This window comes from Lutzomyia longipalpis, chromosome 2 (assembly GCF_024334085.1).
Source record: "Lutzomyia longipalpis isolate SR_M1_2022 chromosome 2, ASM2433408v1".
NCBI lineage: Eukaryota > Metazoa > Arthropoda > Insecta > Diptera > Psychodidae > Lutzomyia > Lutzomyia longipalpis.
In genome coordinates, this window is record NC_074708.1 from 3,144,272 (window position 1) to 3,168,523 (window position 24,252).

General features: G+C 34.9%; 4 protein-coding genes and 2 non-coding genes across 6 annotated transcripts; 2 read left to right on the forward strand and 4 right to left on the reverse strand.

Annotated features, from left to right (window-relative positions):
* Positions 1 to 1,862: 1,862 nt before the first annotated feature.
* Positions 1,863 to 9,731, reverse strand: LOC129788631 (dyslexia-associated protein KIAA0319-like protein). The gene is made up of 7 exons (XM_055824855.1): positions 9,171 to 9,731; positions 6,024 to 7,651; positions 5,827 to 5,958; positions 2,795 to 3,626; positions 2,530 to 2,700; positions 2,096 to 2,268; positions 1,863 to 2,015 (listed from the first exon to the last, which is right to left on the reverse strand). The coding sequence occupies exons 1-6, from the start codon at positions 9,313 to 9,315 to the stop codon at positions 2,111 to 2,113; spliced, it is 3,066 nt and encodes a 1,021-aa protein (XP_055680830.1). The 5' UTR covers positions 9,316 to 9,731; the 3' UTR covers positions 1,863 to 2,015; positions 2,096 to 2,110.
* A 95-nt stretch (positions 9,732 to 9,826) lies between these two features.
* Trnal-aag (transfer RNA leucine (anticodon AAG)) lies at positions 9,827 to 9,908 on the forward strand. Its single transcript has one exon. It is a non-coding gene; the product is annotated as a tRNA-Leu (tRNA).
* A 1,486-nt stretch (positions 9,909 to 11,394) lies between these two features.
* Trnal-aag (transfer RNA leucine (anticodon AAG)) lies at positions 11,395 to 11,476 on the reverse strand. The gene has a single exon. It is a non-coding gene; the product is annotated as a tRNA-Leu (tRNA).
* A 1,989-nt stretch (positions 11,477 to 13,465) lies between these two features.
* LOC129788650 (ubiquitin-conjugating enzyme E2-24 kDa) lies at positions 13,466 to 18,214 on the reverse strand. Its single transcript, XM_055824880.1, has 5 exons — positions 18,031 to 18,214; positions 16,938 to 17,361; positions 16,714 to 16,861; positions 14,766 to 14,850; positions 13,466 to 14,667 (listed from the first exon to the last, which is right to left on the reverse strand). Exons 2-5 carry the CDS (start codon positions 17,292 to 17,294, stop codon positions 14,655 to 14,657), a joined length of 603 nt encoding a protein of 200 aa, XP_055680855.1. The 5' UTR covers positions 17,295 to 17,361; positions 18,031 to 18,214; the 3' UTR covers positions 13,466 to 14,654.
* Positions 18,215 to 18,273: 59 nt separating this feature from the next.
* LOC129788640 (ribosome biogenesis protein WDR12 homolog) lies at positions 18,274 to 20,690 on the reverse strand. Its single transcript, XM_055824863.1, has 5 exons — positions 20,458 to 20,690; positions 20,095 to 20,391; positions 19,651 to 20,035; positions 18,893 to 19,278; positions 18,274 to 18,475 (listed from the first exon to the last, which is right to left on the reverse strand). Exons 1-5 carry the CDS (start codon positions 20,514 to 20,516, stop codon positions 18,334 to 18,336), a joined length of 1,269 nt encoding a protein of 422 aa, XP_055680838.1. The 5' UTR covers positions 20,517 to 20,690; the 3' UTR covers positions 18,274 to 18,333.
* Positions 20,691 to 20,692: 2 nt separating this feature from the next.
* Positions 20,693 to 23,227, forward strand: LOC129788633 (A-kinase anchor protein 10, mitochondrial). The gene is made up of 3 exons (XM_055824858.1): positions 20,693 to 20,850; positions 20,931 to 21,074; positions 21,150 to 23,227. The coding sequence occupies exons 1-3, from the start codon at positions 20,826 to 20,828 to the stop codon at positions 22,874 to 22,876; spliced, it is 1,896 nt and encodes a 631-aa protein (XP_055680833.1). The 5' UTR covers positions 20,693 to 20,825; the 3' UTR covers positions 22,877 to 23,227.
* The last annotated feature ends 1,025 nt before the right edge of the window (positions 23,228 to 24,252 follow it).

Sequence of the window (24,252 nt, forward strand, 5' to 3'; positions counted from 1 at the left end):
GAATTTTTTTCCTTGAGAACCCAAGAATTAAAAAGTTAAAAAAAATTCTTCGATCTCTTTTTTTATTTCTCTTTAAACAAAATAAGACATTTAGTAGAAGTTGATTTTTGTATCAACATTGTGTTTTACATAATTTATTTTATTTTTCTTTTATCAATAGCATTTACATCTATTTTTTTTTATTTTATTTTATTTAATATTTGTGTTTTCTTCATAAATTTGTTTATTTTTTATTATTTTTTAATTTTTGTTTGAGGGGACGTCTAATAAACTATAAAATGTAGGTAATAGGGTAAGTTTATTGATTTATCTGACTTTTTGTTTTAAAAAGGACTTTGCAAAAGGATTTTACACACAAACATACTCAACTTTCTTCGACAGTGTGTCCCAAATATAAATTCAAAATTTGATTTTTTCGGTGATTTAAAGAAAAATTCAATAGACTAGTTTTTAAATTAATTGGAAATTCTATTATTATTTCTTTTTTGATAAAAAAAAATATTTTTGACAGCTTTCTTATGACTTTAAGTCGATATTAAACTTTAACAGAAAATTTTCTTTAAATTAGATCTTAAAAACCAAAAAAAAAACTTCTTTGTCCTAGTATTAAAACTGTTTAGAATAGAATTTAATTGATTTTTTGTTAATTAACCCTTTGACGTCCACGAGAAATATAAAACTATTGAAAAATTAGATCTTTTTATTATGATATCTGTTCTATGGATGCTCTTTGAGAACATTTCTCAGTCAGAATGTTTTTTTAAAGTTTTGTTTACGTAAATATTTAATATATTTTTATAACTTCGAAAAACAATTAAAGTCATAAAAAACATTATGTTTGGTTCAACAAATGACCCAAAGAACGCCAAAAGTTTAAATTAAATTAATTGAAATGCAAATAAATAAAAAGAAGAATCAGTATTAGAAAGAAGAGCTCTCATTGGCTGATGAATTCGGGATGAACGTTTTAATTGGCTGACTTGTCTTGTTTACGTCATCACCTTGAAAATGAGCTAGAACTGGGTTAGGACCTAGGTGCTAGTTCAATTTGGATTAAATAAATATTTTTCTTATTAATTTTTATTCTGATCTTAGAAGAAGTAACGAACGCATAAATCGTTTATTTTTTAGTTTCCTAATTTTTTCTAGTTGTTATCCTTTTTTTTTGCCCCCAATTCTGATAAAAAACACTTTTTTCAAGAGCTTAAAAAATATTTTTTATTTGTTAATCTACAATTTAATTTCTTTTAATAATTTATTTTCCTAAACTTGGTAAATTCTTTTACAAGAAAATTAAATGATAATAAAACACTGCCTATCCTTGTGTTTTGAGCCTCTTACCTACCTACCTATAATTGGGACTTGTCTGTCAAACCCTGATTAATCCAAAATCCTTTTGCATTGGACAATAAATGTATATAGGTACGACTAGAATACGCAATGACACTAATAAATTAATTAAATTTCCTCTTTTTTAAAAATTGGGAATGTTTTTTTTTTAAATACTATTTATTTATTTTTGTTTTTCTATCAACTTATTTTAAATTTTTCCTCACACACAATTTTATGTGCTTTAATTTTTTTTCATTCACGTGTATTTTCTCTCTAGTTTTTTACTTAACAAAAAAACACAAAAAGTAAAGCTTAAAAAAATTGTAACACAATTTAATCACAAAATAGCCAACACTTTAAAAATCTTCTTTTTTTGTTGTTGATTTTTTAAAGTGCAAAATGTTCTTCAAGTCATTTTCTACTCTTTCTTTTTCAATTTAATTTCTTACTAAGATTTTTTTCGTTTAATTCGTCTACAGCCAACGTTTACATTTCAAAACCAATTTTTTCTTTTGGGGCATTTTCCCTAATTTTTCTTTTTCATAAAAACCTTTCTTTTTTTTTTTAATCAATAAAGAAAAGAGGGGGTAAGCAACTCTCTCTCTGTAACATTGGAATGTTGCCACACTCTTCGGGTTAATTTGTTTCTTAAGGCCAATTCAAGTGAGTTCACTCACTCTTAACTGGGATAAACAAGATTTGTTTTAAGTTCAAGCACTTTGAGACGTTTTTTTGTTTGTTAGGAGTGTTTAAATTTTCTTACCTTTGGTGGGAAAATCTATGTTTTAACCCGTCTTCCCAATCGTGTTACGGCGTACTTATTGGCGGCATTTCTTGCATCACCATTGAGACGTGCTGAACCATTTTGCTTGGAACGTGTCTCAAAGAGAACATCGGAGTCTGTGTCTGTTTCCGAGAGAACCGTCCCTCGGCGTGCTGTTGAAGAAAAAATAAACAAAAATTGAACTTTAGTCTTACTTTGGGGTGATTAATTGGCTTAGATTTTGGGGATTTTGGGATGATTTATGACTCAAGATAGCGTTCAATTGATTGCAGAATGTTTTGCAATGTTTTAACATCGAAGAAAAAAATGTTTGCAATAGATTTCCATGAAAATGCAGAAAGGATTATATTGGGAGGACAATGCAGAAGCTAAAAGTGAAGATGATTCAAATAAAATTGATTTTTTTCACTCACACGGCGGCAATTCATCATCATGCGATCCAAGGAGGGAATATTTTGTTGGTTTATTCCTCGAACGCGGATGATTCCTTGTCTTTCGGCACATACACGTGATACTCCAGCAAATCCCCGAGAGGATGAGGAAGAGCACAAAAATCCCAATAATTACATACAAGATGGACCAATCTGTAAAAGAAAAGTAAAACATTTAAAAGATTTTTTTTAATTTAAAAAATAAATTGAAGAGAAAAATCAAATGGAAAAAATCTCTCAAACTCACCACAATTGGCATCACTGATGCCCCAGAAGTAGAAGACATCGGGCATCCAGAAGGTGTCACAGGTGCAGGAGCGTGTCTCACTGTTGCACACACCATGATCAGAGCAGGAATTTTGGCACACAGTCGTTCGTATGTCAGACAAGGAGGATCCAAGGATACTGGCATCACGCCAAAATTTCTCCTTGAGGATCTTCTCAACTTCCAATCCGGGTACAAGATTGAGTTTCCCCTCGCGATTCTCCGTGTTCTCCACAAAGAACACCATAATGGCTTGATTTGTCTTCTGTTCACGCTTCAATTCACGCATATGGAGTCTTCTGTTATCCCCCAGGAGTAGCTCAAGCTTTTGCTGAATTGTTATCAATTCACTCTCCGTGAGAATTGTCGCCTCAGTCACCAAGGTGACTTCAACGAGATTCAGCAGAAGCGGATCTGGACGTACAATCACACTAACAGTATCACTGGAGGATAATCCCTGATCATCTGTTACAGTGAGACGGAACACGTAGCGCCCTGCCACGAGATCCGTAACCATGAGCACTGGCTCGTGATCTGTATTCCCAATTACTGTGCCCACGGCAACACTTCCACCCTCCTTGGTCCACGTGTAGTTGACAATTCCAAGATCATCCGTGGATTTACTCCCATTGAGGATCATTACACTCTGCGGCAGAACAATGTTCTGATCTCCACCGCCATTTGCAACGGGTGGGCTATTCTTCTCCTGAATTACCTTCACCGTCATACGATCTGTGGCATTGTTCCCATTCGCATCGATCACTGTGACCTCAAAGACGTACGAACCGAGGGTCAAGGCTGTTGCATTAGCCACCTATTGAAGGGAGCGAATTAGCAGATTTATTTGAAGTGGTTTTGAATAAAAAAAAAGTGTTTGATTTGAATTTTCTTTTCTAATTTAATTTTTAAAATTTCTCTTTCATTCGAAGATGAAACCCAGAGATTAAAGCTCAAGCTAAAAATTATAAAAAGCCAAAAAAATCTTAAAGTTAGATATTTCTTAGTAGCCGAATACTTTAAGGATAAGAACTTTATTAACCTTTGAATTGCCACAAGGAGGGGTAGAGTTGACCAACTCCAGAGATATATTTCGAGGATTTCGGGTTATTGAGCTCTAATTCTTAGAAGTGTAGAAATGATCTTTTGATAACAATTTCCTTGGCTATCTCAGAAGATTTTTTTAATATTTCAGGTAAATCTGACCACCAGAAGAAAAGTTATCAACAAAAGCGTAAGAAGTGGGAATTCAAAAATTGTTGTAACGGTCAAAATTAGTTTTTTAGTTCTCATTTTCAGGGATTTTCTGATTTTTGCAGAAAAAACACCAACAATTTACAGTTTATAAATCAATCTCAATGCCTAGAAAGTAAATTAGGAACTACTTATAAATTGCTAAAACACGAATATTTATTGAAAATTCTTTCATTGAAATTTCTAACTAAAAAAAAATCTTTAAAAATCATAAAAATCCATTTAATAATTAATTTTTGGCTAGAAAATGGATGAAAGACTTTTTAAGCTATTGCAAGGATTCCAAGAAGTCAATAAAAGGCTAATTTCTTTAAACAATTTCGCTTAAATCTCGAAAAATATCTATGGGGTCGGTCACGTACCCCCTGGAAATGTTCGTTAGTGTTTTGACACTATCGCTCAAAAGGTTAATATCAAAGCTCTAACTAAAGCTCAGAGAAAGACCAAAAATATCTGAGGAAATTTAGATATTTCTTCTCGATTTATGAATTTTTAAAATGAAAATTGTTAAAGAAAGAAATCCAGTTAAATCATCAACAAAAAAATTCTTTCTTCTGTGAAATTCAAATTATTTCCTCTTTATCAAAATTCCAGCGTGGTTGACAGAGATAAGGTAATTTGTACGTCGCATTAAAAATATAATTCGTTAAAGCTCCAACTCAATATGCTTAAATTTCTTTTTATTTATTCTTTTCCTCTTCCTCTTTGTGCTACGACACTTTATCAGTGCAGGAGACAATTTTTTAATTTTTCAGTCAACGCTGGAGATTTTAGGTCATGCTATAATCGTTTTCATTGAACAAAAAATCTCTTTTACAGATTAACCCTTCGTTTACTATGAGGGGTAGGTGACCGACCCCAGAGCTATATTTCAATTAATTGCGCCTTAGTTCTTACAGGTATAGAGCTAAGCTTCTGGAAATAAGTTCCTTGGTTATCAGAGAAGATTGTGTAAAAATTTCAGATCAATCGGACCACCAGAAAAAAAGTTATTAACAAAAATGTAAGAAGAGTAAATTCAAAAATTGGTGTAACTCTTTATTCTAGTTTTTCTTCCATTGTCACTCTTTGTCTCTTTCTTGACGATTCTAACCTCAAAAAAATTATTGAAAAAATCCTTTGAAAAATTTATTTTTGTGTTCTAAAATGGACAAAAGACTTCTTAGGAAGTACCACGGAGTCTATTAAAGCTCATTTGAACGAAAGAATTTGCTTTTTTGTGAAAAATTCTATGGGGTCGGTCACTTACCCCAATAGTAATTCGCGTAAGTGTTTGGTTAATTTTAGTACTTTCAGCTGAAGTATTTTTAAGGGTATTAAACATTTCAATTTTTTTGGAATAAATTCTTTCTCTGCTTGTATTTATTTGATCAATATTTTATTCAACACACAAACTAACAGATTCCTCGAAAACTGCTTTAAAATTCTAATTTATTTCTGTTTAGAATATTTTTGAATATTTCCCAAAAAAAGAACCTTTTTTTCCTCGAATGATTACCCCTTTTAGCGTCCCCTCTTTATATAATTTCCTTTCACATTTCATCAATATGCAACAATGCTTTAAAAGCTCCAAGAAAGCTCTCTTTCCCTTCACAAATCAACGCGACCTTCTGTGCCTTTCACGAGCACCGAAAAACTGCCTTGTCCTTGAAGTTATTGCACAAATAATTTCTTTTATTGATTGAATTGTGTCGAAAATATTGGAAATCAGTCAGGAGGGGGGACTAATTAATTCACCAAATAAATTGCTCTCATTTACTCACCGTTGCATTGCTGTTGAGAATTGATGCTGTGGATGGTCCGGAGATTTGTTTCCAGCTATATGAGGAGATCTTTACATCATCACTTGATTCTGAAGCATTGAGCGTAGCCCAATTTTGTGGGAGGTTGATTGTCTGCAAAGGAAATAATTTTTTTTTCAGGAAAATTATTAAAAAGAAAAAATGGAGGATTTTCTTACAATATTCTTGCCAGCATTGGCGATGGGTGGAAGATTTGTGGGTGGCTTCACGAAAACATGAACAGTAGCTGAGCTACTCTGCCCACTTGCATCTGTGACTTTGAGGACAAACTTGTAGATTCCCTCCTCGAGATTTGAGAGCTGCAGGAAGGGTGTCCGGGTGTTTTGCATATCAACCGCCTTTGATTCATCCGTTGAGTCTTTTGTCCACTCCCACGCAACAATTTCGCGATCATCAGTGCTGAGGGAGCCATTGAGGGTGATGTTGTTGTGTGGTAGGTAGAGGATGACGTCAGGGCCCGCATTGGCTTCGGGGGGATAATCAATTCCCTTGAGAACGGTAATGTTGGCTGTTGTTGAATTCTGCACACCGTCGGAGTCAGTGATCGTCAGCTTGAACGTGTAGTTTCCGGGAGCTGTGAGATCCGACAGCTGAAGTGTGGCCGTTTCCGGGAGTTTGGGTTGATACCCAATGGGTCCCTCAACGAGATCCCAATGCCACGAAACAATGGCATCGTCATCCTTGCTTGTACTCCCATCGAGAATTGCTCCACTATTGGGGAGTTTAACTGTCTGCTGGATGGGTGTAATGATCACTGTTGGAGCCTTATTTATCCTCTTTGCCGGCAGAACTGTTACATTGGCATAACTCTCGCCGTACGAACCATTCCCCGTCACAGTTACCTTGAATTGGTAGAGTCCTTCGGAGAGATTTGAGAGCTTCACTTTGTCCTTTGTTTGATCGGTTATTGTGCCATTATCGCCACTCGGGCGTGACACCAGTGTCCACAGATACTTATACTTATCCCCACTGGATTGTTCATCGGGAATTGTGAATGCCGACAAGGTGACTTCCTTCTCAGGCAATCGAACATCCTTCGACACAACAGACACGGTTATTTGCTTCGTTGCCCCATCCGTTGCATCCCCATTTGTCAGAGGTTTGGGATTTGGTTCAACTTTCCCCGCTTCTGTATTCAATGCATCCCAGTATTTGTCATAGTACTGCTTATCCGTGGCTCCTCGTACTGCAACACACGCTCCATCCTCATTCCGGACGTAATTTTCGAGGCAATCACAAAATCCATTTCGAGATTTCTCAGAAACAGCACGGCAATGCTCATTCTTCCCACATTTATCCGCACCAACTTCACACATCACCACGTTGTTGGCCTCTCGACCTGGGTAAACCTTCACCTTGTCCACCTGGGACTCCTCCCCAATGTACCGCTCAAGCCCATAAGCTGCAGCAGCAGCATCATCGACATACGGTGAACTGAGCATTCTATTCACAAGTTCATAGTTATCCGGGTAGTACGACGGGTGCTGTTTGGCCTCATCAATGACATCAGAGGGCGATTGAAACTCCTGCGCATCGGCTTGCCTCAGCAAATCCGGCCACGTTTGATCGTCACTCACGGGATTCACGAGCACCATGTACAGCTTCGTGTTGTTCGGGTAGCGTCTCAGTGGCAGGCAAAGCTGATCATTCACGCACTTTACGTGGTAGCATGTGCCGTTGAACATGAAGGCGCTGTTGCATTCTGCTCCATTGTCGCAGCAAGCCTGAACGCAAGCTTCCAGCGTTCGTGCTTGATGATTCTCAGAGAAATTCCCAGCTTTGAGGCCTGCATAGGAGGAGGAGGAAGAGGTGATCAAAATGAATCGGAATTTAGGGGAAAATAAAAAATAATAATTATTGAAGTTAATGCAACAATTAACGTTTTTCTTATTTCTTAGTTAAATCGGTTCAACATGAGTTTCCCAATGAAACCATCATGAGATCGAATCTCACTTAAATTGGTGAAATTCACTAATAAGTTCGACATAATTTTTTTTCAAGCTAGATGTAAATTTTTTAAGGAAGATCTAAATTTTTTAAATTGGGCCTAAGTTTTTTTTTAAAAGATAAGCCTAAGTTTTATCAACTGGACCTATTTCTTTTTTGCTTAGCCTTATCTTTTCAAGCTAGACCTAAATCTTTTAAACTAGACGAAGGTTTTTTTTAATGTAAGCTAAAGTTTTAATAACCTAGTCATAGTTTTTTTTTTAGCCAGATCTAAGCCTTTTAAACTACATAGATTTTTTTTTAAGTTAAGCTGAAGTTTTTTTTTATAGCTAAGCCAAAGTTTTCAAGCTAGACTTTACTTCAAATTTTTTTCAGAAATGATTGTGTTGAAACTGTTCTGAGTCTACTGTAGCGCTTATTGTAGGAAATTTAATAAAAAACCTTAGGCCTAGCTTAAGCTAGGTCTAAGTTTCTCAACTTAGACTTAATTTTATTTATGTCAGGCTTAAGTTTCGTAAGTAGATAGGACTTAGTTTTATAGGAGACTGAAGTTCTTTATGTTAGGCCTAATTTTTTTAAAGCTAGACTTTAGTTTTTATTTTTAGTAAAGCTATACCAAGCCTAAGTTTTTCAAGGACCACAGCTTAAATGTTTTAAGCTAATCTTAGGTTTTAAATCTATACTTAAGTTCCTAATTTTTTAAGGGACCAGTTTTTAAAATTCTAAGACTAAATCAGGTTGAATCAATGCTTTTTTTTTAGAACTAAAATGTAGTTTAGGAAAACTCAGGCCTATTAAAACTTTAATCGGACCTAGATAGCTTATTTCATCCCTGACTTCTTTATGTTAGGCTTGATTTTTTTAAAAGCTAGAGGAAAGTTTTTTTTAAACATCAACAAAGCCAGACTAGGTTTAAATTTCTCATGGATCAGTTTAAGCTTTTTTAAAGCTAATCTTAGGCTTTAAAGCTAAGCTTAAATACTAATGTTTTTAACGGAAATGCTTTTAAAACTTTAAGATTAAATCTAGTTGAATCAATGCTTTTCTTTGAACTAAAATCTAGTTTAGGAAAACTCAGGCCTAGCTTAGGCCTCTAAAATCTTAAAACGAACCTAGATAGTCGATTTCATCCAATTTTTTTGAAAAATCTTTTCTATTCATTAATCGTAAGTTAAACCGCATTTAAGACCCAATAAGACCTAATCCACCCAGGTCGATTCTGTTTAATTTAAATGAGAAATTTAAATTTTTGAGCTCAAATTTTCAAAATGACCTTCACATTTTGCAATGAGAAACCCCTTCGGTGTGCCCCGCAATGAATTAAGAAGAAAAAAGAAAAGAAATATTATCTGACTCACCTATTGGAGTGTAGCCCTTGAAGACAAAGTTGAGGATTTGGGGGCAATTTTCATCATTCACTTTGAGGCCGTAGCACCCACTGGTGGCGAAGAAGGTCACCAGGATGATCCCAAATCCCAGATGTTGCCAAATACTTCTACCCATGTTGCACACACAGTATGATGAAAAACTCTTCGCGACTGATGTAAACTCGCGTGCAAAACTTTTCCACTTCCACCGCGAGCTGTTTTCTTATCACATTTAATCACCCACTCGCGGTTTCCTCTGTGGCTACAACACACTAAATGCGGGGTGACCAAAAACGGGGGCCTCTTGCAGCCGATTTTCTCTCTGCTCCCCTATAGAGCCCTGGCAGACGGATATTTAAATTATTCTTTTCAGCAGCAGATGTTGTTTAAAGGGCTTCTTCACCAATATTGGTACAAAGTAAGGGAGCTCAGGGCATTTTCACACGCACTCACTACACAATTTTCCTCTGAAGATTTTTTTTCTTGCAAAAGGTGATTTTTTCACGCACGAAAGTGGAATGTTTTCGATTTTATTTAGAGCTTGTCAAGACTTCGTGTTGAAATCGGGAAATTTCACATGCGAATAGGTATTCGTGAATGAAAACATTGGGTAAGAGGAGATGATTCTTTGGTCACAGACAGCACAAGGTAGCGTGGCCGAGCGGTCTAAGGCGCTGGTTTAAGGCACCAGTCTCTTCGGGGGCGTGGGTTCGAATCCCACCGCTGCCACATTTTTTGCATTTATTTTTTAAAGCTTTTTCTTTTACTTTCAAGGAATATTTTAACTTTATTTTCAATTCAAATTATTAATTTATTTGTCTTTTATTTTTAAATTCTTTTATGAGTTAAGGAGTTGTGTTTCTTTACGTGATAATAAAAATTAAAAAAAAACGTGAGAGGATCGTTGTTTATTTTTACGAAGAGTTTATTAGAACTTGCAAATCCTTAGATTTTTTAAAAAAATTCTTAAACTCTTAAAAAAAATATTTAAGAACCTTAACACCTAGAAACAAACGCATAATTCTTTAAATTTAGGGGATTATGGGGCAAAAAGTTAGTTTTTTGAGAGAAACATTTTCCTGATTTCTCTGAAAATATTTGAGTTTTCTCATGACGACTATCTTATAGGAAATTTTCCAGGCTACAACTTTGTCTCAGACGATTCTTTTCTAACTCAACGGGAAAATGCATTTTCAATACATTTTCCGAAACCTTGCACTTTTAACTTTTTGCCCCAACAATGGGGCAAAATGTTAATTTACGTTTTTTGTCCTAAAATTTTGTTGGAAAATTTTTTCGGAAAATTTAGACTAGGTTCGTGTTTAGCTATAGTTACTCTATCTGAAAATGCATTTGGATCAAAAAAATTACAGAGAAATACGCCAAAAAAAAAAGATATTGAAATGAAAGGTCAAAGTAACTTTGAAATTCGAAAAATTTGTTTTTTAAATAATTCCCAAAATATTAGATCAATTATTATAAAACTTTATAGGCTTAGTTAGAGTTGTATAAGGTACCTTTTGACTAAATTAGAACAATTACGAAATAGTATTTACTGAGATCAGGGGGATGCCCAACCCCGAGAAATCAGTACTTTTAGTGAGGCAGCAGGTTCTTCCGATCAAAATAAGGGATCAGTTTGCACAATTCCACTTGCAATCGAAAGTACATTTAATTAGCTCTTAATTGATCCCTTCTCATCATCGAAATAACATTATTAGTATAAAAAAAGTTAAAGTGTTTCTCGGGAATCGGTCGAGATTGAGCGAGATTCGAGAATTCCTCATACATTTTGGTCAACAAAAAGTGACTTTTCTTCACTGAAAATGAGGTTAAACCATCCCCTTGACTGAGATATTGAAGATGTTTCTTTTAACTTTTTGCCCCACTTACCCTTATGTTATTTTGAAATTCTTTTGTGAGTTAAGAATATTTTCTTTCTTTACGTGATAGTGAAAATTCAGAAGAATCGTGAAAGGATCGTTCTTTGCAAACCCTTAAAGATTTTTAAAATGATTCTTAACTCTTAAAAATATTTTTAAATATTATCTTTCCTCAACACCTAAAGACAAATGCACGAATTCGGAAATTTATCACACAAAAAGAACCTAAAAAACAAAAGAAAAAATCCTTTCTAATACGTATAAACATCTCGATTTAGTATAAAGAGAAGAGTAGTAATAGAAAATCTTTAAAAAATAAAATGCAAAAAATGTGGCAGCGGTGGGATTCGAACCCACGCCCCCGAAGAGACTGGTGCCTTAAACCAGCGCCTTAGACCGCTCGGCCACGCTACCTTGATGCCTACTTGGCCAAAGTTGCAGCATTTGCCGCAAGGAATTTCTATTTTTAGCGCTTCATGCAAAAATTCGCGCGCCAATTTGCAAAATTCAAAAAACAAACCCAAACTAAATGAATTTTGAAGACATTTTTTGGAGAGAAAAAAAAATCACATTTTCATCCTGTTTTGATAGTACACATTTATTGTAATTTATTCTTTTCCTTCGTCATAGTTTTTCTTTTAATATAATTTTACTTTTTATTCTCTTGATCATTCTCTTTTCTTTCTTTCTTTAAAAAAAGGAGGAAATTCATTTCTTTTTTTACAACTAAAAATTTTTCTCTCAAATACGCTCTCTTTCTTTCTATAAACTTAAGGATAGCTATTTTTCATTTTAATTACATTCACTTCCTCTTTTAATTAAATATCTTTTTCTTTTCTTTACTGATGAAAGAAATTATATAATTTGATAAAATTGGTAGATTCACATTTTTTTTTCATTTATTTTATCATATTTATTTATTTTTATTTACTTTTATATAATCCGTTTCTTTTTCGGTGATACATCCAGTCAAAAGTTCACCAACATTGATTCCACGTTTTTTGTTGCATCTGCAGTTTATGTTGTTTTTTCTTTTTTATTTATGTTTATTTTATAAAGGTATTTTTTATTTATTTATATAATATGCAAATCAAATTGATCTCGCAATCTGTCGCTTAATTCTTAAAATGGTTCTCTATTGAGGGATATATTTTCCATACAATGCTGCTTTTTTCTTCACTCTAAGAGTTTCTTTTTCATTCTTCATCATATTTTTTTTTTAATTTTAAATTAATTTTCAATCCACTGTAAGACAAATTCGTTTTTAATTTATTCACATTGGAATTGTTTTTTTTATTCGTTTTAATGATGAACAAAAAAGTTACTAAAGTTTTTTCATCTTTAATTGAACTTTAGTTGTGGCCAAGTTATTATTTTTTTTAGTATAAAAATTGTTGATTTTGCTGGCATTAGGGTTGGCGAAAAATCTCAATGAATCATCGTTTGATGAGTTCTAAGCTTTTCACTTTTTTTTTAAATTAGATAATTTAAACTACAGATATAATGTTTGATAAAAATACGAAATGACTTTCTCAAGGAAATTTAGAAGTGTCCCAGAACTAAGAAAAAATATCCTTCATTGTATTTTTTTTTTTAAGGAATTCAATACTTTATTTTAAAATAACTTTTTCCTACAAAGATTTTTTTTGTTTGGCAAAAATCGAAAAACTTGGGGAAAGGAAGTTTTTCGGGAAATCTCTTCTTTTCCCTTCAGTTAAAAGATTTTTGATATTCTTTGAAAAATCTTTTTAAGATTTTGACAATTTGCTGCTTTTTTAAACCTTTTTAAAGAAAAATAGTTTTTCCAGAGCTTTTTGAGTAACTTTCTAATTTTTTTCTGAAACAACAAATTCTTTATTTATTTTTTTTATTGGACGACAATGGAACAATTTAAAAGAAACATCAACCAACTGTCAAAATCTTTCAACAACTTTTAGGTTATAAGAAAAGAAAAGATTTTTGACAGAATCGACTACATTTTGCAAAGTATTTTCTGAATAAAAATTATTTTAATGGGACACCTCAATAATTTCTTCATTCTTTTCTTCTCTAAATTTTCTTAAAGTTTTCTCTCTCTCGATTTAATGATTTTCCTTTAAATGTCATGAAGTGTTAAAAAATAAGAACACAATCATTCTAATTTGTAAGATTAAGAAATTAAAAAATTCTCTATCAATGATAAAATGAATTAAAACTTTTTCTTCGTCTAAATTGAGGAATTAGATAATCGCCTAAAATTTTGGAATAGTTGTAGGATAATTTTTTTTTATTTAAAAAATATTTAATATCTCTCGCCTAAGTTCCTTACAAGCTATACAAAAAAAATTGATGAGAAATTATTTAATTTCCTTTTGCCTAAAATAATGAAGAAAAAAATCTTTCAAAAAATGATTTAAAAAAAACTCAAGTCATACCCATTATATTTTCTTTTAAATCTTGTTCCACTTTAAATATACAATATATATAGTAAAAATTATCTATCACATCGTATTATACATTTTTTTCTTTTTTACTTTTTTCTTCAATTAGAAAAAAAGGAAAAAAAAAACTTAAGAAAGGGTGATTAATGCTGCTGATTCTCTCGCACCACAGACAGTTCTGACACAATTTGGACACAATGATTGATTTTTTGTCTCTCTCTCTCAGTACGAGGAAAACTTTAAATCTTTTCTTTTAATTAATTTTTTTTCATACCTATAAAATTCTAATCACCCCCCTCCGTAAACACGCCCAAAATGTGCCTTTAATATTTTTTTTTCCATGGTATTTTTCCTTTTTTTTATTTACTTTCTCACACACATTATCCTAAACCGTTTTCTTACTAAACTTTCTTTCACATGCGTTTTAGATTACACAATAGTTTGCAGTTTATGATTTTTTTTTCTGTATCTTTCACAAAGCATTGAAATTAAATATACAATTTTTAAGCTAAACTTAAATTTTTTTTTTACTTTACCCATAAGACCAAAATTTTACAATTCAGAAAATTGAATTATTTTGCCTTTTTTACGTCATTAATAAATTTTTTTGGACAAATCTTTGTCAGTCTCTTTACAACAGATAAAAAAACATTATTTTTTTAATCAGATTCTGATCATTTTTTATGTACCGATTTAAACAAATAAAAAATAAAAAAAAAAATAAAATTGTTTTTTTGGTCAAACGGGTGACGTAATTTTTCACAATAAAATATAGTAAAATAATCTAAAAAAAAACATTTTCAGTATTTTTTGCGTTAAATTTTCCTTTTCCTTACCATCTGATTTTAAGACTTTAATTTTTTTCTGTGTAGTTGCAAAAGAAATGGAGGAAATTCTACACTTGTTTTTTTTTTTACAATTTTTCAGACTTTCAATAAAAACAAATTAAAAAGGGATATAAAATTAAAATATTTCCTCCATTTCCACACACACACCACACATCCAGTCAATGGGATTTTTCTTTTACATCAAATCCTCCTCCTCCTTTTTTTCTCATATCAATAATTTTTACTTATTTTTTTTTCTTTCTTTTATCAACTAAGAGGTTTTGCTATGATTTACGACAATTTTGTCATTATTAGAAAAAATACATTATGCCGAAGACGGGGAAATCACGTAGCATAGCTGGTAAAGTATGCAATAAACAATAGAAAATCATAGAATTTTGTCAAAAAGATTTATTTTTCAAATTAATTGCAAATTAAATTAATTTAAGAACTCACCGTTTAGTCCACAGTCGAGCGATTCTATCGTGCTCTTCTCTATTTTGGAGATATTGCGTTGCAATACTTCCCACAAGTGGATCAGCTGTAGAGAAATACAAAATTAATTAAATAAATTAAAAAATAGATTAATATTAAAGTAGAATCCTTTTCGAAATAATGGGTTGGATTCTGTTAAAAATCTTTTTTCTCTCTTCTTACAATTTGTCTTTAATTCTATGAAGCATCTTTAAAGATTTTGACAGTTTATGCAGTGGATTCTGATAAAAAAAATCTAATCTTTTCTATTCTAAAGACTGAAAAGTTGTTAAAAATTTATTATTCCAGAAAACAGTCAAAAAGATTTATAAAGAGCCCTGGAGAAGTAATTTTCCGTCAAAACTCCGATTAAAGAAAGAAATAAACTGTCAAAATCTTATAATATTTTTCTCAGAATACCAAAAATCCCAAAAAATCTTATAACTGACGAGTTATAAGGAAAGAAAAGAAAAGATTTTTTTTATCAGATTTAACCCCGATGTTTTTAATTTTTTTTGTCGTGCCATTAAAGTAAAACAAAAGAATTGTTATTTTAGCAGAAAACATAAAAAGATTAAAACATTAAAAGATAATCTTAAATTTTATAACAAAAGTTTTTGTAATTTTTCTAAAAGAAAATTTGTTGTAATTGATTTTCCCTCCAGAGCCTGAGGATCCTTTTTAAATATATTAGCGAAACGTCGCTGATTAGCAAGAACTAAGTTTTTAATTTATTGACTGCGCTCCGATTCAACATCTCTCGTTAAAAAAGCTCTGGAAAAGCAATTTTCCTTTAAAAATACGATAAAAAAGGAAGAAACAAATCCTTTAGGCTGTATGGATGTCGAAATGAAGTCTAGACCAGACAACCAAAAAAAAGAAGAAGAAGAAATAAACTTTCAAGATCTTAAAAGATTTTTCATAAACTATCAAAATTCTTATAACTGATGAATTGTAAGATTTTCTTTTAAAGAGAATCGACCCCTTTGGTTTCTTTTTTTTATCGTATTTTTAAAGGAAAATTACTTTTTTTCAGTGTTCTTTAAAAATTTATCTGACTGTCTACTGGAACGACAATTTCTTTTTCATTCATGGATCGATAATATAAATTATTAAAAAAAAACACCAACTGTCAAATCTTTAAAAAAAAATTAATTTAAACATTTATAAGAAAAAGATCCTTGACAGAATCTACCCCAATATTTTATCTAAAAGTTCTTTTTGCATGTTTTCTTTGAATCTTTAAAGGAAAATCTTTAATTCTATTTTTTTTAAAGAATCTTTCTATAAGTTTTCCTTTAAAATAAAATTAAATAATTTTGCTGCGTAAATTTCCTGGAAATTTTCCTATTTTCCTGTGTAATTTCACCGAATTTTACGATTAAAAGTAACTTTTGCTGAATTCATATTACGAAGGCTTTTGAGATGAATAAATAATAAGAAAGTTTATTGTGAAAAAGGGTTGTTTTCAACGCAATTTTTTCCGGAAAAATGTTTCAAAATTATTATCAAAATTTCCAAGAAAATTTTCCTTGATAAAGGGCCTAATTCAGCGACTAAGAAATCCTTGAAATCTTTGAATTTTGTACTGAAATTTCAAGATTTCAAGCGAATTTCAAGGGTTTCTTGGTCGCTGAATAAGGCCCAAAGTCTCAATAAGTTAGGCAAAACATCAATATTTCTTACATTTGCCTGTGCAAACGTCAATTCTGTGTACAATAATAATTATTAATTTGAGACATGATGACGATAATGACTCAATCGGGGGGAAAAATAGCACCACACCACAGCTTATGAAGTCATGAAGGATTGTAATGTTGGATTGGAAGTGATAACCAATAACGCAATCTTTTCAAGTGAAAACTGGCACAAAAGCCTTCGTGGAATTTTATCAGCAAAATCGAGAATTTTTCCTTCAAGATGAACTCACCCGGATTGCAGTCTGTCAAAAGGGAGCAAATTGAGAGAAGGACCTTCGAAATGGTCAATGCTGGTGACCAATTGTCCTTGAGAATATCCAGGCAGATCACACCTTGGCTGTTTATGTTGCAATGATATATCCGAGTCCGGAAGGTCACCTAATTCAGGAAGAAAAGGAGATTATTAGATGAAAGAGTTTAGAGAGGGAATTTGAGGGGTTTTTTTTTAACGTACCTTTGGAGGCTTGAAGGGATATTCAGGCGAAAAGTGAATGTCCAAGAAGAACACACCACCCTCGTACACTGATCCCGGAGGCCCAAGGATCGTCGATACCCACTCATAGAGATTATCCCCCTTTGGTCCAGCACTGCAATTTGGTGGTGGATCTAACGTAATCTCTGCCAGTTCCTTCTGAATTCGCTTAGCTGATGTGCCGAGGGCTTTGGAGATCTTGGGATTGGGTTTGGATTCTTTTGAATCATTCCGCGGATCTGATGCCGGAGCTGCGCCATTGTTGCTCGTTGCATTGTTCCTTCCGCGTCCTCCACCACCAGTTCCGCCTCCACTACTGGATCCAGCTGTTGTCGACATGCTCCTCAAATTTAATCCTTCTTCAATTTTTTCTATTGTTGGCCAGGAGGGGATTTTTAAGCACAATCTGTTAGAGAAGAGAAACAGAGACAGATTAAAAAAAAAACATGAGGTTTTGTAAACTTCCGGAGAGAAATGTGGAAAGAGGCGTAGTACGAGGGGGCCTGCCCGGAAGGGTGAATGATCTGTGACGCATTGAGCTAATTCCCAGGAATTCAGGGAGGGGTTCTTTGTTGTCCCGAAAGAAGAATTTATTTGCTGTAGCCATCCCATTTTGATTTGTCGTCTGGTGCGAGTTTGTGTGCGAAATGAAGAAGTTTTGCCCTTAATTTCCCCCAAACTCCCCCACTGGCGCCCACCAGCTCGCCCCCGCAATCCCCCGTGGCAGTGCTCTACATCACAAATGTAGTCCAGATTTCCCGGAAATATCCCTGACAGAGCTCAAAATAGCCGCATTTTTTCGATCGGTCCACAAAATCGACCTCATCAATTTGGAAAAGGGAGACAAGCGGCCATTTTGAGTCAGGATTTTCACCCATCAATTTCCCCGTGAAAATGTACATTTCCCCCCAAAGAAAAATTCCCAAATACCCCCAAAAGTAACTCCCTGACTATCTCCCTACACCCCAAGGGGAGAAGTAGTGAAAAATTTTGGAAAATTGCAAAAAAATTTTCATTATAAAAAAGGTGCCTTTTGTTCCCAATTTTCTTCCTCATTTTTCACCCAAATACTCACCAAATTTTTTCACTTTTCCACCAATTTCCACAAACTCGTACACTCAGCTACCACAGGTGCTGGACTAATTGCTAATTTATAGTGTATTTTCCAGGAATTTTCACGAAAAATCAAGCAAGCACAAACGAACAATGACAATGACAACCTGGATTAATTTTGTTTTCTCTCCGGTCTACATGTTTCGCGATTAATCGCGTGTTTCATGCACGTTTCATTTGGTTCATTTGAATGTTTTTGAAACAATTTTCAACGTTTTGCCGTCATTTTTTATTCAATTTTCTCCGCTTTTTCTGTGCGATTTTCTCACAATCTTGCTACTTTTTTGGATTTGAAGATCCTCACAGTGTTGTCAGCTCCACCGGATATCATGAATTTGGGATTTGACCAATCGCAATCCATCACCTTTTCCTCGTGTCCGGAAAGATCGAAAAGGGGCGCTTTGGGGCTGCAAGAAAATGTTTTTTGTTAATTAATGAGGGAAGATGGGGAAATTGGAGAAAAAAGAAGTGATTTTCAGACGTGTAGCGACAATAAAGATTTTCCGGGGTTTTCGTCGGTTAAGCGGAGGTTTTATCCAATATTTATCCGGATTACTAACCTAACTTATTTACCATTACATTCAATGAGGATGAATGAGACAAAAAAAATCAAAATTGCACTGAATTTTTGTGAATATCTTAGATTAGAAATCTGTGTAAATATAGGACAAACCAATAAATAAATTCCTTCTCTCTGTAGCCACTGAAGAAGGCTCCGAACGGAGCCGAAAGCTCTGGAAAACGTGAGTTTTTCTGGTTGAGAAACCCCCATTTAACCAACGAAAAACCCGGAATATCATTGATATTGGAGAAGTTTGTTGTACCTTCGCATATCCCAGAGCTTCACTTGATTGTCATAGGAGCCGGAAATGAAGAGATGCTCTTCAATTGATGACCAGCAAACAGATTGAACCCATTGGGTGTGCCCAAGGTAGGTGCTTTGAACTGTATGGGAAGCCCCTTTGCCCCCACGTGGATCAAAGAGGCGCAAATTCTTATCAGCCGAGCAGGTAATGATCATCCCATTGAGTTTCGAGAAGTGCACGTCAAAGAAAGATTTATTGCCAACAATTTCGGATTTGAGCCCCTCCAGCGATAGATCCCAAATCTTCATTGTGTGATCCCACGAACCAGTGAGAATGGTGTCATTGTCTATCCATTGAACAGCTGAGATTGCTTCCTTGTGCCCCTGGAGCGTTATTAGAGGAGTCTGCGGAAGAAAAGTGAATAATAGTGCGGCGCCACAAGAGGGCTCTGGTCAACTCCCCCAGTAACCTCAACCCTCGTCCTCACTCAAACTGACTGAGCTACGATTAACTCTCTACTCTCATCATTACTCTCTACTATTCTCTCATCTAATTACTCTCTCAGTGCTCTCCTACATTCTCATATTCTCTCTCGCCTATTTGAGGGTTTGTAACCTGGGAGCAGAAGATCATCGCCAAGGGGGGGGCAGTCATTACAGCTACTGTCAATCTAAGGGTTCTCACTCTATGAGCAGGTTAATATTCACTGGATAGTTAGTCAGGCGCTACAATAGTTAATTATTTTCCTTAAAAAAAAAAAGGAATTCCTTCCTTACTCTGGCTTTTCCTTGCTCCATTCGTGCCTTCTTTGCAGCTGCTGCCTCATCTGCGGACTCTTCGGGGCTTGCTGACCAAATTTTCAGCATTGTATCCCAACTTCCTGTTGCCATTTTCTGCCCATTCCCACTCACATCGACACAGTCGATGCCCCTCTCGTGTCCCCGGCAGACGTAGAGGCATTCCGCCTTGTTCTTTGCAATATCCCAAGACCAAATCATTGCTGTCTGATCCTGCGATGTGCTCACAAACATCCCATTGTCTGCATCCAAGGATATCCACGTGACTGCCTTAATGGGGGATGTGTGGCCTGGAATTGTGAGTTTGTGCTCTCCCTTTGTGGTCCAAATGTTCAATGTACTGTCATAGCATCCTGTCAGGATCCTACAAAGAATTTTAATTAATCTCCTTCTCTTTATTCCTCCTTCTCTTCCTCATCTCACCAATCATTCCGGCACTTTACCGCTGATACCCAATCATCGTGAATGAGACAATCCTGTGGCTCTGGCGATGGGAATCTCTCAACGTACTCAATGTCAATGATATCCTCAAAGGATATTCCCAATTGCTTGAGATGTTCCCCAAGATTTACCCGAAGAAATTCTCCAGCAACGAGAAAATCAAATTCAACCCCTTTATGGCATGAATCCGCTTCCTGTAGCAAGGTATTTACGAGTGTATTCAACTCCACGCTTGAGACACTCCCAGCTATGGAGTATGGAATGTCCGGAACTGCATATCTGCCGAAGAAAAATAAACCGGAATGAATTTTTTTGAGGTTAGGTATAAACAACAAATTTTCTCACTGTTTTTGTTTAGTTTTCAGCTGAATTTGCAGCTGTCCCTCTGCCGTTTCAATTTCCATGGCACTCGGGTAAATTAAAGAAAAACTTTTCAACAATTTTCACTGACTTTTCCACGGAAAATTGGATGAAATGAACTTTGTGGGAAATGTGAGCGAAAACCAAAACAAACTCGGAGGTTTTCAACGTGAAGTTTTGACTTAAAATTGACAACCAAACCTGGCTGAAGTTTCGAACATATGTGCATGACAGCTGGGTTATGGGTGTGCAAAAACTTCACGGTGATGGGGGAGTGAAGAAGATAAAAATTTGTGAAAATAAACCATGTTCTAGATTTTTAGAATAAACAAAGAAATTGCGTGTGCAGCATAATGCTGAAAATCTTCAAAAAGTCAGGTAAGTGCGCAAGGAGTGTGCCACATCGCCTTACACGCGTACAATGATGCTCAACTGCGCCACTGGGAAATTGTTTTTAGGTCGCGGACGAAGAGAAGATCAACACCGGAGGCAGGAAAACCCCAAGGTTGCTGATGAGCAGAAGAAGAGACACAGTGGCGGGAAATTCGAGGCACCACCTACCACCTTGACGGAGTCCGAGAAGGCCTGCGAAGGGGCAAAAGGTGAGTTAATTTGGGAGAAATTGAGGTGAAATTTGCATCTTTAATTGACATTTTGGGCATTCCATTGCACCACAGATTCCGATGAAGACACCACCCGATCGAGATTGTCGAAGAATCTTCTTGAAATACTCTCAGAGAAGAGTAGCTTGTGCTACTTTGTTCAATTCTTGGAGGAGCGCAAGGGGTTGCCACTGATAAAGTTCTGGTTGGACGTTGAGAGCTTCCGGACGTCTGCACAGGTATGCGATGGCTTTAAATACTACTCCACGCCCAATTCATCAAATTACAAAACAAACACAAAGAGTACGTCGTCAGAGGGATGTGATGATATGTCGTGCTTTAGTGTGGATTACGATGATAGCGTATCCATTGGATCAGAGAGATTTTCCACAGTGGATGGTGGTGGAGATGATGGGAGTTGTGATATCAGACGCGGGGATGATGGGAAATCCACAGTTTCTGATGATTTGAGTGGGCAGCTGAGTAAAATTACGGATTTCATTGAGAATCCCGAAGAGGACGTGGCGAGTTACTCCAAATTATGTGATATATCAACGGGACAATTGGGTGGGGAAGAGAAAGCAAGGAATGACAGGTCACAAGAGGGCAGTACGCCGGAAGTGGAGGGGGGAGGCGTGGCTGGGGAGAAGATGCGTCCGGATACAACCAAAGTGCAAACGTGCATTGCAACAGATGCTGTTAGAATCTTTAGGAAGTACTTCACGAGTAATTCTCCGTATTGGATTGACATCCCTGCACCCATTCATGCCAAAATCTCCCTGGCACTGTGTACAGAGGACACAGGTGCGGGCTTCCCTGTGTCCCCGTATTGCTTTGAAGATGCCCAAAAGTGTGTCTTTAGTCGCCTGGAGATGGAGCACCTCAATGATTTCCTCGACAGTGTTTTCTACTGCAAATACTGCGTGGATGTTGTGACTGGTGAGGGGCTCCAGCTGCGTGATATTCTCCACAGTGAGTCAGCCTTATTCTACTTCCTTGAATTCCTCGAACAGGAAAATATGCGTGATTATTTGGACTTTTGGGTGTCTGCAACGAATTTTCGGCGTCAATTTGCAGAGAGTGGCGACCGGATGGTCCACGCGGAGGCTCAAAGTGACGCAATGGTGCTCTATGAGAAATACTTCTCCCTCCAGGCCAATACATCCCTCCAGTTCTCCGATGCGGTGCGTTTTCACGTCGAGGAGCGCATTTGTTCGCAAACAGAGCCAATTTTCACGTGCTTCGATCATCCAGTGCGGATTGTGGAGCATTTTCTCAATGCCAACTACTTTGGGGGCTTCATAAAGTCTCAGCTGTTCTACAAGTACCTCTCGGAGCTTCTCAATCGCATTCAGGAGCACAAACGTGCCACCGGGCATGCGCGGAGGAGTCACAGGAAGACATTTTCCGATTGTTCCGGGAGCATCTCAACGCAAAACACCCTCCTGGCCATGGAGACACCGCAAAAGCATCGAGCTGTACGTTCTTCCTCAACGTCCGACATGCAAATTGATTCGCGACATATCAGTGATCCCGATCTCCTCTGGCGACGCTCCTCACTCACGCACGGCTTGAGTTTTGGGCGCATCAATGCCCTAGGGCGGTATGAGCGTGATTTTGAAATGGAAAATGGGGAGGACAGATGGAGCCTCTCAGCGGGTGGGAGTAAACTCAAGAAAGCAATGCGGAAGCTCGTGAATCTGCCCGAGGACAAAGTTCAGGAGGAAATTGCCTGGCAAGTGGCCGAAATGATTGTTAAGGATATTACGAACATTACTCTCAATCATGACACAAAAACGTGATGTCTGTGAATCTCACTCTCTCTCTCTCAATAAATCCGATACTCTCTCATTCCTTCCTAATTTTTTATTTGGGGGATTAACACTCATTCCCCAAATTAAGAATCTCCTACTTATTCCTTTCAGTGTTACTAATTTTATTATTTTTTTTGCGCAATAATTTAGCAAAGTATTCCTTCTTTTTTTAAAGATTCGACCTAAGCGAGAGAATTTATTGTGAATTGTTTTAGTGACAATTTGAAAGGAAAAAAAATGAAAGAAATGTATGGTATATATCACTAGAGACTTGTAGATGTTATTTTTGAAAGAAAACAAAAGAAGAAAATGAAAAATAAATTAATATATTATTAAAAATTACAAAGTTTGTTTTATTTTTTAAAAAGTTATTTTTTGGAGATTTTTTTTCAAACTGGGGCGTAGGCAGAAATTTATTCTAGAGGGTATTTTTTAGAGAAAATAATTCTTTTTTTAGATTCTAAAGACGTTAAAAATGGATTTTTTAATTCAGCAATTTTTGACAATTAATTTGATTAATTCAGTGACAGACGTTTCATTTCTAACGTTTGACATTTCCTTTAATTGGGGTAAAATTCACTAATCAGACAATAAACTAAAGATTTCTTAAGAGACACTTTTTTTTTTTAAAAAGATTTCTTAAGTTTTCTTTAAAAAATTAAATGAATCTTAAGACTGTCTAACCAGTGAATTTTAACTAATGTTTGACGTTCATTTTCTAAAGTTTGACGTGCTTTTTCTAACGTTTGACATTTTATCTTTTATCTTATAAAGTTCTTTGTTTCTTTTGATGTTATTTTTTTTAAATATTTATACATATATTTCTCAACCTTAGAAAGGGTGGGTGTTAAAAAAAAAAAACATATATTTCTAATTTTTGATACTTTATCAGTTTGATATTTTTAACGTTTAACGTTCTTTTTATAACGTTTGAAATGTCCCTTTATTCTTAATTTTTTCACTTAATATTTGCTTAGAGGGCTTAGAGACAAACTCTTGAAGAATTAAATTAGAACTCCTCATAAATTAAAAATATTTTGCAGAAAAATCTTAATTTAATTTAAAAGTTAAACAAAAATTTAAAAAAATAATTACAGTTTTCATGGGCCACCGTGTGATATTAAATATTTATTGAATAGCTTAATAAATAAATATCAAATCTTGATTATTTGCAACTATTTGAAAATATTGGCTTCTACAAGAAGGAAATGAAGCTAAAAGGGGATGAATGAATCACAATAGAATTTAAGGAATTTCGGTAAAGAAATAAATTGAATTGAAGCAGTGGAGGCGCCTGGTGGAAGCTTTTTCTACCACTTTGATATTAATTTAATAATTTAATAATTTTTTTAATAATTTTTCTG